Genomic DNA, 14,821 nt, shown 5'->3' with positions numbered 1-14,821 from the left:
TAGTTTCTAGTCAAACAAATGATATGAAAAAGCCTGCAAAGCGTGTCCTGCTTGAGCCTGGATACAACAACACTTGTACTACCTGATAAGCATTAACATTGCTCCAGAAATGTGCAAAGATTACTTCTGACGTGATGTGGCAACTGAGTTGCAACACACATGGAGAAGTAATGTTAATCCATTTTGTTACTTAAGGAAATCTAAACCAGTCCATGCAGTTACCCCTAGATTTTCTAAGGTGTTAGCAATCACCACTCACACTATTCAAGCATACAAATTTCTGTACTGCATGACTTCTTCTTAGCATGTTTGTAACTTCAGAGGGATACTCATATTGGTATCCTTCAGCCTTATGGTGAACTGATCCAGTCCAACAGTGATGGAGGGACTATACAAAAGTCATCCCTCTATTCTGTTACACAAAATGTTCTTCAAAGCTAGAATATCTGAGGAAAAAAGGGAGCACACCCCACAAAAATTCCTTACCTGTTCAGGTTACGAAAAATCTAAATATGGCACTACTAGTACTCTTTTATGTCAGACTGACAGATTTTAAGCAGCTTCCATGAGGGCACCACTTCTATATTTCAGCTGTCTTCTCATTATTGTTAGACCTGGAAGCTTAGTGCTGGATGACAGAAATATTTGTACAGTTAAACACCAGGAGGGAGCTACGGAAATAAAAACACATGTCAGGAAGCTGTCTGAACGGGGAATTCACTTCAGACCGAAATCTCCCTTCAAGCCATAAAATGGAAAGCTGTCTAGATCCATTGTTTTCTAACTTTACTCTCTCTTATCTGTCAGCCCAGTGATTTGACTCGTCATTCGTGTGGCAGAATTTTCAACAGGTTTAGACGCCTGCTATCCATCCCCACGTGTAGGGGGGCTACAACACCACATGTGCACAACTGTTAATGACAACTAGACTTTAAAAGCCTGCTGTAGGAAATCTCACCCAGAAGCTCAGTGAATATGACAACCATCTCACTTGCCAAAATATCTCCCTCAACAGGAAGTTTATGAAGGTGAAAAAACTCCTACGCTCTCTTAATGACTGGCTATGAAGGGATGAAAAGGGCACTGCCCAGTGCTCTCCACAACATCAGGCAATGTGCTGTTTCCACCAGCAGAAGCCCGTCTAGAAATTTTCTATTTCTAGTAAAATATGTGAGCAGTATACATGAGAAGGACAGAATCCTGCTGAGTACTGAATGCTCCAGTAACATCTTAGCAAATTGGTTTCTGATCCAGGCTTCTGAAAATCATATGCTCAGCAGAAAAGCTCACCACAGCTTGCAGGAAACACATCCATAACATACAGCAGAAAATGAGACTTTCTATGCTTCTACAAATGCTGCAGTCCCAAGGGCTCTCAGAGCAATTAGTGGTAATCAACTGAGATACACAAGTAGGTTTGGCTCTTCTTTCACCTTAGATGCTTTTCTGATACAGGTTTCCAGTTAAATGCCTTTTCACTTCTGGTGGCAAGCCAGGTATCTTTAGGGCCCTTTTGGGAGATAGATGCACATAACAAAGGGAGTTGTATCATGGTTATCTGGACAAGCCAATAGCTATCAAATACATGGCAGCCAAGGGATCCAAAACATCATGCTACAAAGGTGGGGGGCAGGGAGGAAAGAGCAGGGTGCCATTCAGACATCAGGCCCATTTCAGTCCTTGCACCATGACCCACAAACCCACGGTGTATTGAGTTGTACCTGTGTTAGTTCTGATTTATTAGCAAGGCTGCAGAGGCATGAATCACAGTGTAAACTCTTCTCCATGTGGTCTGAAACTGTATCAAAGGACGTCCAGGTTGGACACGGGGAATAATTTACTCATGGGGACAACAGCAGAGATGGCTGCCTGTGGAGGCAACTCTTCTTGGTGGTGGTTTTTAAAATCTGGCCAGGCTAACATGTCAGGAACAGCCTGACCTCTTGCAGCCAGAAGGTGGGTGAGAAGTTTATTTGTCCTCCCTCTCTGTTGCTGATTCTGAAGGCTGGTAACTACCCACAGTGACAGGCAGTGGATGGCACAGCCTGTGTTAGAGACTTGCTTGCCATTTCACCACCATCATTTTCCAGGTTGTACTATCTTGAGCAATGCTTTCTGTATTCTTGCTTTCAGTGTCAGGGCAGAGATAAGCTAGCTGCCTCATTTAAAGTCAGTGAGATCTTTCTCCATTTCCTTTAGGAGGAGCAGCATGGCACTTCACCAGTCCTTGACGGTTTTATCTTTGTCTTGTCTTCCTCACATTCCCTTGTTTCCCCTTGTTTCTCTTCTCCCTTCTTGTACTTTTGTAGTTCATTCTTATCCTGAAAAAGTTGTAAAGCTAGTTTGCTTGAAGGTGCTTGTGTTTCACACATTTAGTCCTGCCCCAAACATTATCCCACTCTGCCCTGATGCGGCGAAAACCACTGAAGATAGAACCCAAACCTGTGGACTCGTGAGCACATTTTGAAGAACGCAAACCTCTCTAATCAAACCTTGAATGAACAGGACTGAGATTATTCAGTGTATCGCAGCACCATGCCCATTACTTCTGGGGAATCCTGGGCCTGGGTCTTTCACCTATCCTTACGTCAAGGAGTGACTAGGGCTGGTTTTTAAGCCACGCTGACATGTCATTCAAAGGATATCAGAAGAAATAAGAAAATAAGATGTAGCAGAGTTAAAGTCAAATTTGAAGCTTGCAACAGCTTCCTTAGGCAATGGGAATCCTTTTAACCAACACTTGTTTTGCTGCTCCTTTTTACAGATACTGGCCAGTCACAGGTACCTTAAAAGTACTGATCTTTCACCTCTGTTCCTCCTGATCCTTGCCTTTGGGAGGATTACATCTGCTTTCTGCTAACAGCTTTTCTCCCCTAGGCTTACAAACAGTGTCGGGGTTGGAAATAGCTCCTTTGAAAATCCAACATGAGGTCAATGATTAGCAGGGGTACATTTTAATAATAGAGAGCTGGTTCCATTTTCATCATAGACAGTAAGGACCTATAAGAACACTGACAGGCATCTTTGCATGATTTCATTATTAGTTGTATTCCTCAGGATGTGCAAATCCAAACCCACTGGGACTAAGGGGATAAGGACAGAAATGTTTGATTATAACAAAATCCATTCTTTAAAAACAGGCTGAAGTACAACAACTGCTGCTCAGGCTTATAATTTATTAGTGTGCAATCATCAAAACAGAAGCAGGTTTAGACATTACCAGACTTGATGACACTGCTTTTTCTGCTACAAGACCAAAGATAAGAACAGAAAATAAGAGAACTATATTAGGTGGTTGAGTAGCAAAGCGTCTACTCAGATTCACAGAAATCTCTGAGATCTTAAATAGCAACATTATTTACAGCAGCCAGAGAAAGTTGTTGCTACTGAAAAGCAACACAATAGTAACATATCACACAAACGCATTTGTTCTTACATTGTGTTACACTCCACCTGAAGCTGAATTGAAACACAGGCCTGAATTTGGTCCATAAGCCTGTAAGTCTTTTGCCATTAAAAGGAAAAACCTGATCCTGCAGATTTTATTTCATATTATCATGTTTATTATAAGAAGCAGCCCCCCATAGTTTATTAGGCTTAAACAGTTTTAAAGAATTTAGTTGTGGAATATAATATTAGACAGTGGTGAAGAAAAAAAGAAATTAGGAAGTACAGCTAAGGAGAGGGGAAAGTAGAAGTGAAGAGGAAATTAGGAAGTCCTTATAGCCCTATGGTAGTGCTAAAAGAGAAAAAGCCTTGCTGCAGAGCACAAAGGATGCAGCACAGACAAAGCGCAGCCTGAAGAGGAGAGAACCAGAGATAGAGAAAGCAAAAGTCAGTATGAAAGACTTCATTTACGTTGAACAAAGATACGATCCTTGATTTGCAGCAGGTATAAACTGCCCCATCTCCACTGACCTTCTGTCCTAATTAACGCCAGCTGAGAAATTGCCATTCCTTGTTTTTCCACAGGTAAATACTGAAGAAAGCAGCATACAGCCTTATTCTCCACTATGTATCACATTAGCAGGGTCCATTCCTGAAGCTCTCACTTCTCAGTTAATTTCAGCTGAATCTCATAGTTCTATATTTAGAAATAAAATGAGATAAATGCCAGCTGCTACACTGGTTTCCCAGAATTTACAAGGCACTTTAGCATGGGTGCTGAAGTCACATACTCATCATCCATGTATCAAAACATGGACGGGGCTGTGGCCTGAACATATCTGGAGCTATTGCACATGAAAAAAAATGAGCAGTATTATACTGTAATAAGAATGAACACAGGTGCTGAAGGAACCATTAAACATGTCACAGCTAGAGCTTTGGTGATTCCTGACGGTTGCCCCATCACACTGCACATGAGGTAGCTCTTGTGGGGTATAGTGTGAGGGCAGCTGTGTGCTAGCCCTGGGAGGGTTGACTCTGTGATATACTATGCTCTTTCCCTCCTTGTTAGGTAGGATAATTTACTACACATACTGGGAATCAAACAGCAAAATACACAGGAAAACACAGCATCATTAATAGTTTATGCATGGATTCTGATTATTTAGTCCTGTCCCAAATAGTAACAGATAATTTATTTTACTGTATTAAAAATTGACATTAGTCCCATCAGGAGCACAGTATCAGACACTGCAGGATGTAAAGAGGACTGGAGGGAAGGCCAGAAGAAGTAAAAGAGAGGGGTTTATGAATTCTTCCTGTGTAAAGAATAAGTAGCCCAATGATCTGTTAAACATAAATTTTTATGATTTACTTGAAGAAACTGATATCTAAGTAGGAATCGGGCCTTGGTTAAACATTCATTGGATTTTGGCTACATCACAGAAAGGAAAAGGACAGGCTGGATCAGCTTGCTGCAGGCTGCACGTTTGCCAATACTGCAGAAGGCAGGTTACAGGAGGGCATAGCTGGAGTGGGAAGAAAGGATGAGGTCTCACTGCTTTCAGTAGCATTTAGACATATTCTGGATAAAAGTGCCCATGAAATCATGATTTCAGTAGGCAAGGCCTCCTGCTCTGTACTGCTACAGATGAGAGATGCGAATTGATTCTTGCTATAAACTTAAGGTTGTCACCCCCCTCAGCCCAACCTTCTTCCTCCTCCTTTATCCACGACACCCATTCAGGCTGTGCAAGCTCTGTGTGTATCAAAGGTAAAGGAGTAAAAGGAAAGCCTAAAAGTCCTTTCAACTATATCCCACCTGCTAAGAACAGAAGAAGGCCTTGTGTGCTTGAGACTAAACATACCACGTTGCAAAAAATGTGAAGACCAGCGAACATGGAGAGAAGTGCCTCAGAAATCTCAGGTCCACGGGCACAACAGGGTGTTAAACACAGCAATGTGTGCAGATACACGAACAGCACAAGGAGACAATGGGCAAGAGACGCAAACCCACCACTCCCCAGCCCACCGCTCCAGAGGAAGAGAAGAACCTGCTCTTGCAAGGCGCCCGGGAGCACCTGCACTCCTCATCTGTAGGCCTTGAGCACGTACCAGTTGGTATGATCTTGCTTTTATATTCCCACCATTTTGACTGAAGAGAGTAGAAGGTGTAAGAAAATGGAAGCCACACGCAAAGGCTTAATTCTGATCTTTGTTACGGGGATGCTACTTGCACTGACGTAGCTGGTCTTTGCTGAGGGAGAGAAACCATCTGAGATGAAACTGTGTTCTTTGCATAGCAAAACGTCTACACAGAGACAAAGGATTTTTTAAAAAAAGTTCTGTGTTTACCCTTTCAGGCTCCACAACACAGCACAAAAGTCTTCCCCATTAAAGAGGACATAATGCATAAAGTGATTTTTTTTAAATTATTCCAGAACAGGATATTTTATAGATGATGAAAGAGAATGAAAGAGCTCAAACAAATGTATTTCTGACAATTATTAAGACTAAACTGTGATGTGATGTACGAAAGCTTTGCTTGTGCTTTGCTTCGTTTCTTTCTCAAGGACTCCTGACTCCTCAACTGTTTCCTGAGGTCCCTTTGTTTAGGTAAGATTGGAACGCTCGTTAGGCTCCCTACGGAAATCACCGACAGCAGACTCAAGGCCTTCAGTGGACACTTGGGCAACTCCTAAAACGGGAAAACTAAGATAAGGGGGACTCAGACACAGAGACCCTATTACAGGGAGGATGATTCTGCTGATTTAGGAAGGAGGCACCTGGACTTTACTTCCCAGCACATGCTCTGGAAAGAAGGTCAACTAGCAAACCCTGTGAAGACGAACGCTTACTTCTCCCTCGACCACCAAAGACCCTCACCCTATTTTCACTAGGCATGCTCGGACTATGTAAATGAATTCCGGGAAGTCATTATCATAAGACACCCCTTTCCAGGAAATCTAATGAATATGTGTGATTTGTGTGTATGTAAACTGATGTCTCTTGCTAATTCTTGGGAGCCCTTATGGTGAAGGATCCCCAGGGCGACCCCAGCGCTGCTAATAAAGAATACCTGCTTAACAGTAAAAAAACTTTACTGTTGAGTCAATTTCTTTGTTTCAATGATTATGTAATTTTTGAGTGGATGGTTATTTTCACTTCCAGAGCAAATGCGAGGTACCTCTTGTCAGACAAGCTGTTTGGAATTTCTGCTTTGTCATCAGCTCAATTTCTAAAATAAATAAAATGAAAAAAGTATCACCTAAAATTTATATCCTGCCACAAGATAATGGACACATCCCATTTATTCATATGTATATTGCTACAAACAACCGTGAACTGAAGCCAATGCTGGGAGAGGCGTCACCTATATTTAATCTTACACACTGAGTAAGTATTTTGATAGCAATAAAATTACTCAGCACAGACAAATGAAGATCAATAAGACTGCATGGTGTCCAGAACTTGAATTAATAGTTTACAGTCTGGCCGACTTACAATTACTAACAAAAAGCGATGGCATAGTCGGGAGTAAATATTTAATGGGATAATGAGGTCTCGCGTGTCCGTATTTTTACACAATACCGTGCGCTGTGTTTGGCTGGATTGCAAGCTTTTTGCGGCCTGTTTCTACACAGGGGTGTTTCAGTACGCAGCATGAATCACAGAATCATCCAGGTTGGAAGGGACCTTGAAGATCATCTAGTCCAACCATTAACCTAGCACTGACCGTTCTCAACTCCACCAGATCCCTCAGCGCTGGGTCAACCCGACTCTTAAACCCCTCCAGGGATGGGGACTCCACCCCTGCTCTGGGCAGCCCATTCCAACACCCAACAACCCCTTCTGGAAAGAAATACTTCCTAATATCTAGTCTAACCCTTCCCTGACGCAACTTGAGGCCATCCCCTCTTGTCCTATCGCTTGTTACTTGGTTCAAGAGACTCATCCCCAGCTCTCTGCACCCTCCTTTCAGGTAGTTGTAGAGGGTGATGAGGTCTCCCCTCAGCCTCCTCTTCTCCAGACTAAACAACCCCAAACTCCTGACAGCTCCAATATCGACAGCATCTACCGTTTATTTGTGAACAGGAAGGATTTATCCTTGATTCTTGTACAGTGCCCCTTCACCTGGAGCTCTTCACCGAGCTTTAGATGGAGGCGTCCATAAAATAAAGGGCTAAAGGTCTGTCGGCACGGCGTTCAGCCCCGCCCCAGGCGCGGATCCCAAACAGAAACGCTGGATCCGTGCGGGATGGAGCCCCCGCTCCCCTCGGGCCGGGTTGGGCTGCGATTCCCCCTCACACCCAGCCGCCACCACCGGGCCCTTCCCCACCGCCCGGCCCCGCGCAGGAGCGGGGGCTCAGGCAGGGGACGACGAGCTGCCGCCGCCCGCCCCCGCCAGTGGTTTGTTTTTTTTTTTTTTAACATGTTTCGGCTTTTGGGAGGGGGCTCACCGCCGGCAGAGCGGCGCGGCCACGCTGCAGGCGACACTGTAACCCGAGGGGAGGGATGCAGGCCACCACCGCCTTCCCGGGGAACTGCCTCCCCTCGCCGGCTGAGGGGCGGCCGCCGCCGCCTCCCCCCTCCCCGCCGGGCGGCAGCCGAGGGCCGCCTCCCTCCCCTCAGGGCGGGCGCTGGGGCCGCGGCCGCCGCCTCTCTCCTTCCCTCCCTCCCTCCCTCCCGCCGGGGCTGGCCGAGGGTGGGCGCGCAGGGCCCGGGGGCTGCCGGCGGATGAGCGCGGCCCGGCGGCGGCGGATGACCCGGGCGAAGGAGCTGGTGGCGTTCTGCCTGCTCCTGGGGCTGTCCGTCCCGCTCCTGCTGCTGCTGCCGCTGCTCTGAGATGCGCCGGGCCACGGCTCGTCTCCGCCGCGGGGGGACGGGCGGGAGGAGCCGGCGGCAGCCCCGCTCCGCCGCCCGGCGTGCGGCCGCCGGCAGCCCGCGGGAGTGAGGCCCCGGCGGCGGGGGACGATGAGGAGCTGCTCGGGCGGGCTCTGCAGCGGTGCCGCCCAGCCTGCGCGGGCGGGCGGGCTGCCTCTCCCCGCGGGGGGGCCCGGCCGCGGCCCCGGCCGCCCTCTGCCCCTGCGGGTGTGATGCCACCGCCGCGCTCGCCGCCTCCCCGCCCCGGCTGACGGGGACGCCTGGCAGAGCCGCCAGCGTCGCCGCTCCCCTTCCGCCTCCTTCCCCAGCCGGGCTTCGGCGGCTCGGGGCCGGCGGCGCCTCCGCCCTGAGGCGGCCCCGATGGGCCAGCGGCCGCGGGCGCTGCCACCGCAGCCCCCTCCGCGCGGGGCCGGCGAGCCGCGCCTCGCCGCCGTCCCAGCCCCTGCCCCGGCGCCGCGGGGCCGCCGCGGGGCCCCCGCCTCCGCGCCCGCCGGGCGGCGGCTGTAGCCGCCGTCAGCTGCCGGGCCGCGGCGCTCGCGGGGCCGCCGCTGTGCGGGGCGGAGTGTGCTGTGTGTGTCCCCGGCGGGCTGCCGTGCGGGGAGGCGGGCCGGGGGCCGGCTGAGATGGGAGAGAGCATGTCCAAGAGGCTGAAGCTGCAGCTGGGCGGCGAGGCGGAGATGGAGGAGCGGGCTTTCGCCAATCCCTACCCCGACTACCAGCCCCACGCCGCCGGGGCCGCGGCCGCCCCCAGCGCGGCGGATGCCCAGCGGGACAAGGCGCCGCTCCCGGCGGAGGAGTCCCTCCCCTTCGGCGCCGACGGGAAGGTGAGTGCCGGGCGGGCGCCGCGCCCCGGCCCCCCGGGCCCTGCCTCAGCCGCCGGGCGCTGCCTCCTTCCCCGCGGCCGTGGGCTCTGCCCCGGGGCGGGCTCTGCCGCGGGGCGGCCCCCGGCGGGGCCCCGCAGCCCGGCCGCGGCCTCCGGTGGGGCGGCCCGCGGCCTGTCCGCGCCGCTGCGGCGGAGGCGGGGCGGAGGCAGCGGCCCCCGGGGCTGCTGAGAGGAGAGGCGGGCGGGGGAAGCCGAGGGAAGGCGCGGCGTGGAGTCGGGACCGCGGCTGCCCTGGGGTGTTTTATTTCCCCCCCCGAATGCGAATGAACGCGGCGCCGGATCTGGGGGTAGCGCTGCCCGCGGTGCGGTGACTGTGGTGGTTCTTCACAGCGCTTGGAAGTTGCCCGAGTTTCGAGGGGAAAGGATGAGGGCGCATCTAGAAAAGACGAGTTTCTCCTCAGGTGACGGCAACACTCAGGCTTTAGGTGATGCCGGACTGTGCTCTCCAAGGCATGTCCTTGCTGTCGTACGCACATTCATGGGCTCGGTGCACCACGGCGAGCCCCGGGCAGACACTTCGGGCCAGCGGAAGATCTGTCCGGTGGCGCTGGTCGCATGAGGTTTGCAATATTCCTGCTCCACTTACCTCCTCGACACCACACGCTGCTGGTTGGGGAGCTGTGTGCGTTTGAGGCTTTAAAGCACAGAAGTTGCTCTGGCCTGTTACCACACAAGCTGGCTTAAGCTGCAGAAGGAATACCAGAATTAGAAGGAATGCCATATTAAAATGACCTTCTGTCATTTTAGCCCCTGAGCAGCCTCATCTTTCAATACTGTGCTGCTTCGTCATCTTTTGGATGAAAAACACTGCCTGGTGACGATGCTAGAAGCCCCGATGCGCTGGGTGGGAAGCTAACTTTCCTAACTCACTCGCCTGCCTGCTGGGGTAAATAAAGGAGAGCCTTTAATCTCAGCCCTGTGTTTTTCTGCTTGTGGCAATAAGGAATTGCTTTGACTTACTGATAGGGTGGGACGAGGATGGTGATGCTCAGTGGTGAGAGAAGCGTTCTTCCTGCGCATCCTGAGAATGAGCGGGACAGCATCAGCTTGCCGTCAGTCCGAGGCGATGAAAGGTTTCACTGAGTTGTTGCAGCTGAGCTTTATGAAGTTGGTGTGTGGCTCAGCAGCGTGCACAAAATACTTTGGGGCATTGGTGTCTTACTGCTAATTGCAGCTGTCAGAAGCAGAACTTGGCACTTGAAAAGGGTTAAAAAGCAGGGGTAGGTTTGGAAGTGAAATCTGCTTTGCTTTTACAAAAATCCCTGATAGTATACTCAGTGCTAGTGAAGTGATTTTTTTTTTCTTTGTGAGAGGAACTGATTCCTTTGTATCTCGTTCAGTATATAAAAAACATCCAAGTATGATGAGTTGAAGTATGGAGGCAGAGAGGAGATGGCAGAACAGCTATAGCTTAAATTGGTAAAAAACATACCAAGAAATTTCTTCTAAGGCCTTCTGTAGGCCAGTCATCCTTACGAACCTGCTTTAGATCCCACACTTCATGGCCATCTTCTTAAAGAGAAAATAAGCCTTCATTTACTGCTGATCTAGGTTGAATACTAAAATATTTTTTTAGAGAATACTAGCTGTATTGCAGAATAGTTCAACACTAATTGACTTCAGATTTAATTCTTGAAGGAATCCAGAGACATTGTTCTGTGGCTGAGCTGAAATGAGTTAGTCAAGAATTTCTAGTCCTGTATTCACATTAGGAATGTCTGTTCTGCTCTGCTGTAGATGATTATGCTGTTTTACAGTGTTTTTTCCCAGCATCAGTGGTGGATGACATTCCTTGTTACAGTGTGGCAGTTGGCAGCTATCTCTGCAGCTTTGTTCAGAAAATATCTTTGAGACCTGAGTAGCTGGGTATTTGATAAAATGTGGTGTCTGGGTCTTGTTATGTTGGAAAGTATGAAGCCCCACAGGAAAACAATCACCTTCTGTACCGCATTAAAGTGAGGTAACTACAGCAACTTTCAGTGGTCTTTGAATTTTTTTCAACTCTGTGCATTTTATAGGAGAAGGCAGCTGTGAGTGTACATTTTCTTTTGTTTCTGCATCTGCAAAATCTGAGGAATTGTCCTACATATTTTTGAGCTAGAACATAGCTATGAGTATATTTATGTATTTACATGCATGATTTGCATATTGTCAATCCTAGTACTATCCTGACTTTTCTGAGACTTCATGAGGACTATTCTGGGGTGCTTTTGTTGTTGATGTTTGTGGTGGGGGGGGGGGGGGGGGGTGTTTGCATTTTACATGCCTCAGTCCAGTCAGAGAAATGTCTTTGCCTGCGTAAAGCCCTGGTGACGACAAAAGGACTTTACATAGGTTAGGAAGTCTGTTGTGTAAACCACTGTACGCAGTAGCACAAGTTTCCTAAAAATGAGAGCAGCTTTCAGAAGCCCTCAGTGCACTGCATAATTTCTTCCTTCCATCTGCTGCTGCACGGAGCAGTGAACAGAGTGACTCACATAATGACAGCTAGAGGTGTGCGGGGCTCTGCCGTTGTCATGGAAGGCAATGCATTATTAATCCCTCTATTTGATTTCATAAGCTGCCAGGATTGCCATCTAAGATTCATCCGGCTGATGAAAGGACAAGAAGCTCTTCAAGTCATTGTCCGAAATGTGAGACAGTTGGGGCAAAGTGCTGCATATGGAAGCGCGTGTTTGTATGTGTAAGGTACAGTTCAGGATGCTAGAAGGTATGGGAGCAGGAGAAAAGAAAAACAAAAGTTTGGGGCTGCTGATTTGCCTTCTCAAAAATAGTCACAGTAAATGCTGCAGTTGTCTAGGTGGGCTCTGCTCATGTAGTTGAAATTCACCTTTTCTTAACTAGATTTCTTCACTGTGAAAGTGTCGTGGACTTGAATTGCTTCTGTAACTTGTCTGAGAAAGCTGAAGGTAATAATTCATCAGACGGCATTAATTCTAGATTAATAAGAAACATCATTTTAAATGTCTTTGTTTAAAAAATGACAAATCTTTCAATTAAATATACATCCTGTAGCCTTTTGATGTGGATCCCATAGTGATACCTTAGCCTAAAGAAGTACCTACAGATGTTATCTCAAAGTGTTCCAGAAGTTTTCAAAATGGAAATGTAAATGGTCAGGGAGGAAGAGAAATTAATAGGCAGCAGTAGACTTAAGAACATACTCCCTGGTTCATGGGAAAATGAGTTTTTCTGTTAAGTTTCATTTAATTTTTAATTCACTGTAATTGTTTATTGGGGAAGGTGTTAATATTTGAAAAGAAGATGTGATAGTTTCCCCTGAATTGTAGGCAATTCTAGTTATAAACTCATCTATTATTAAATGTGGCGGTATCAGGCTATGGGCCTGTGCAGGTTGGGAACCAACGACTAACTTGTCTGAGCAGTACCGTGCTTTGCTTTCCCACCTGAACTGCAGCAGAGGCAACCTATAATTAATTTCCAGTTAATGTCCAGACCTGTTGGCGTTGCGTTGCCAGTTAGCTGTGGGACCGAGAATGGGCAGGTCTGCAGAGGCTTGCATAAAGTGGGGGCAGCCAGTTGTCCTGGCTCAGAAAGTGTTTTTCAAACATTCGTGTGGTAGAGAGCTACGAAGGTGTAATGGATTTCCTGGGAAAGGGAAGGGGGAGGAGAGCTTACTGGGAAGGAGTGACGATGGCTTGTTCAAGCACCCGGCTCTGTGGGTGACCCACCAATACCAACCCAGATTGCCACCGTCCTCAGAGCCACCGCTGTGGCTGCATCGGTAGCAAAGCTGGGTGTGATTTGGGAGCCACCTTCACACCATCTACGGGCCAGTGACTTGCGAACTAAAGGCAGGCTGATACTACCTGCCTGTCCAGGGGAAGGTGGAAGCAACACCGTGCCTAGGCAACCTGATGTGGATTTTGTGTGTGTGCAAGAAAAGCATCCTTGGCATCAAGACATTAACACAACTCAGCCCTCAATTTAAGATTGTCCGGATCTGTCCTGGAATCCCAGGGTAGTCTTTTGACCGCACCAAAATTGGATTCAAACTTTATGGATAGGTCACTAGGATGCCCAAACAGTAACTTCTTTTTCAAGCCAATTCTTTCTTGATAAGTTTTTTTCTGACTTGGCGTAATGTTTTAAGAATATTAGTAAAAGGCAGTGTGTTCTGACAAGTATTCAGTGTACTTAATTAGGCTTTGTAGGGGGCTTCTTACAGGGAACCTGTTTTAAAGCAAATTATGCTTATTGGCAAAGATTATCACTTAATGGGCATACAGAATAATTACTTAGATTATCTTTTGGGTGATGCAGCTGTGTTTAGTTATCTGGTGCTTTCTAAATCTCCTGATAATTCCTTTATGTGGCCTTTCATTCTTTCTCCTCCTTCAAAATAAATTTAAAAAAACATATATAACATTTTTTTGTCATTGCCTCACTCTTCATTCCCCTCCCTGTGGTATTTTTTATATTTGTCAGGTTGTCTCACTGATCATTTTAATTGTCTCACTGAGAGCAACAAGTTCTCTCTGTTCTGGGACTGATTCTGCAACCACTTAGACCAGTGGGAATCATACCACTCATTGCACTGGAGGCAAAATTGAACCCCCAGAGCCAGTACATATTTTTCCCCCCTTTTTTTTTTTCTGGAGGTGTGGGATGGTAGCTGCGTTTCTTGAGATTGGCACTTTTTTGGCCATTTCGTGGCACCCTCTATCTCAGGTGTGTGTTATTTTAATAGAGGATTCTGAGTACTGCAAATCATGTTTCTGTTGAAGGAAAGGTTGGTTTGCTTTTTATGAGTCTTGGTCAAAATTGGGTCTGAGAATCCGTTTCTTGTACTTCATTGTCCATTACTAACTCATGGCAGTTGGTGTACCCAGCCTGAGAGGAAGAACTGCTGCTTGTTTCCTACAGCGCAGATCAGCATCAAATGCCACTTAGCGCTTTTCTGATGCTTTTGTATTGAAAGCCTCTCCTTTTATTCAGGACAACACTTTAACCACATGGTTAAGCCTATTTGGTTTTAGTCAAACCAGTTCTGAATGAAGATTTTTTTTTTTTTTAACTCAAAACCCAAATTCTGATTAAATTGTCTCACATCCACGCACTCTTCACTGGTTTCTAGTTTCATCTTGCAGACCTGTGTGTTAGCGAGTTGTCACTCTGACTAGTTGTGTGGGCAAGTGCAATAACAGGTACTCATTTTCTGGTGAAAGTAAATTATATAGGGGTCTAACTGTGCAACACTGATATGCTGTCAAGTTCAATATGTGGAATATAGCCGCTGTGCATCAAAATAATTTAGACAGTATTGGTAGAGGTTTTAGCTTTTTTTACAACTTCTGGACCGCCTCAAAATGCCCCAGCTGGGGCAAAGACCTCTGTGTAGTGAGTGACTTTAAATCATGCTCACAACAGACCTCTATTTTCTTAGTTTTCAAGAAGTGGCATGCTGGTGTTAGGTTACCAGGAGGACCAGTGATTTTCAGCATTGCTCTTTTGCCTTATCGGCCTTCCTTTCCCAAAATACAGGATGATGTTCCTCGGTGTCTGTTAATCATGTTTATTTTTGTTACCAATAATTTGAAGCTTTTTGATGACTCTTTATGATGATCTAAATCTTTAGGCTTTGTTTTTTTGCAGCCTAATCACCAGTGAGACAAATAGCTTCGTTTACACACAAATGCATTAGAG

At 47.3% G+C, this 14,821-nt stretch overlaps 1 protein-coding gene across 1 annotated transcript in view; it reads left to right on the top strand.

Annotated features, from left to right (window-relative positions):
* Window positions 1-8,763: 8,763 nt before the first annotated feature.
* LANCL2 (LanC like glutathione S-transferase 2) overlaps window positions 8,764-14,821 on the top strand; it is a 29,878-nt gene continuing 23,820 nt past the window's right edge. The window contains exon 1 of the mRNA XM_074891675.1: window positions 8,764-9,095. Within this exon, the coding sequence (XP_074747776.1) occupies window positions 8,895-9,095 (201 nt within the window). The 5' untranslated portion in view covers window positions 8,764-8,894. The remainder of the gene's footprint in view (window positions 9,096-14,821) is intronic.

This window comes from Strix uralensis, chromosome 1 (assembly GCF_047716275.1).
Source record: "Strix uralensis isolate ZFMK-TIS-50842 chromosome 1, bStrUra1, whole genome shotgun sequence".
In the NCBI taxonomy this organism is placed as follows: domain Eukaryota; kingdom Metazoa; phylum Chordata; class Aves; order Strigiformes; family Strigidae; genus Strix; species Strix uralensis.
This window is presented reverse-complemented; position numbering and strand designations above follow the sequence as displayed.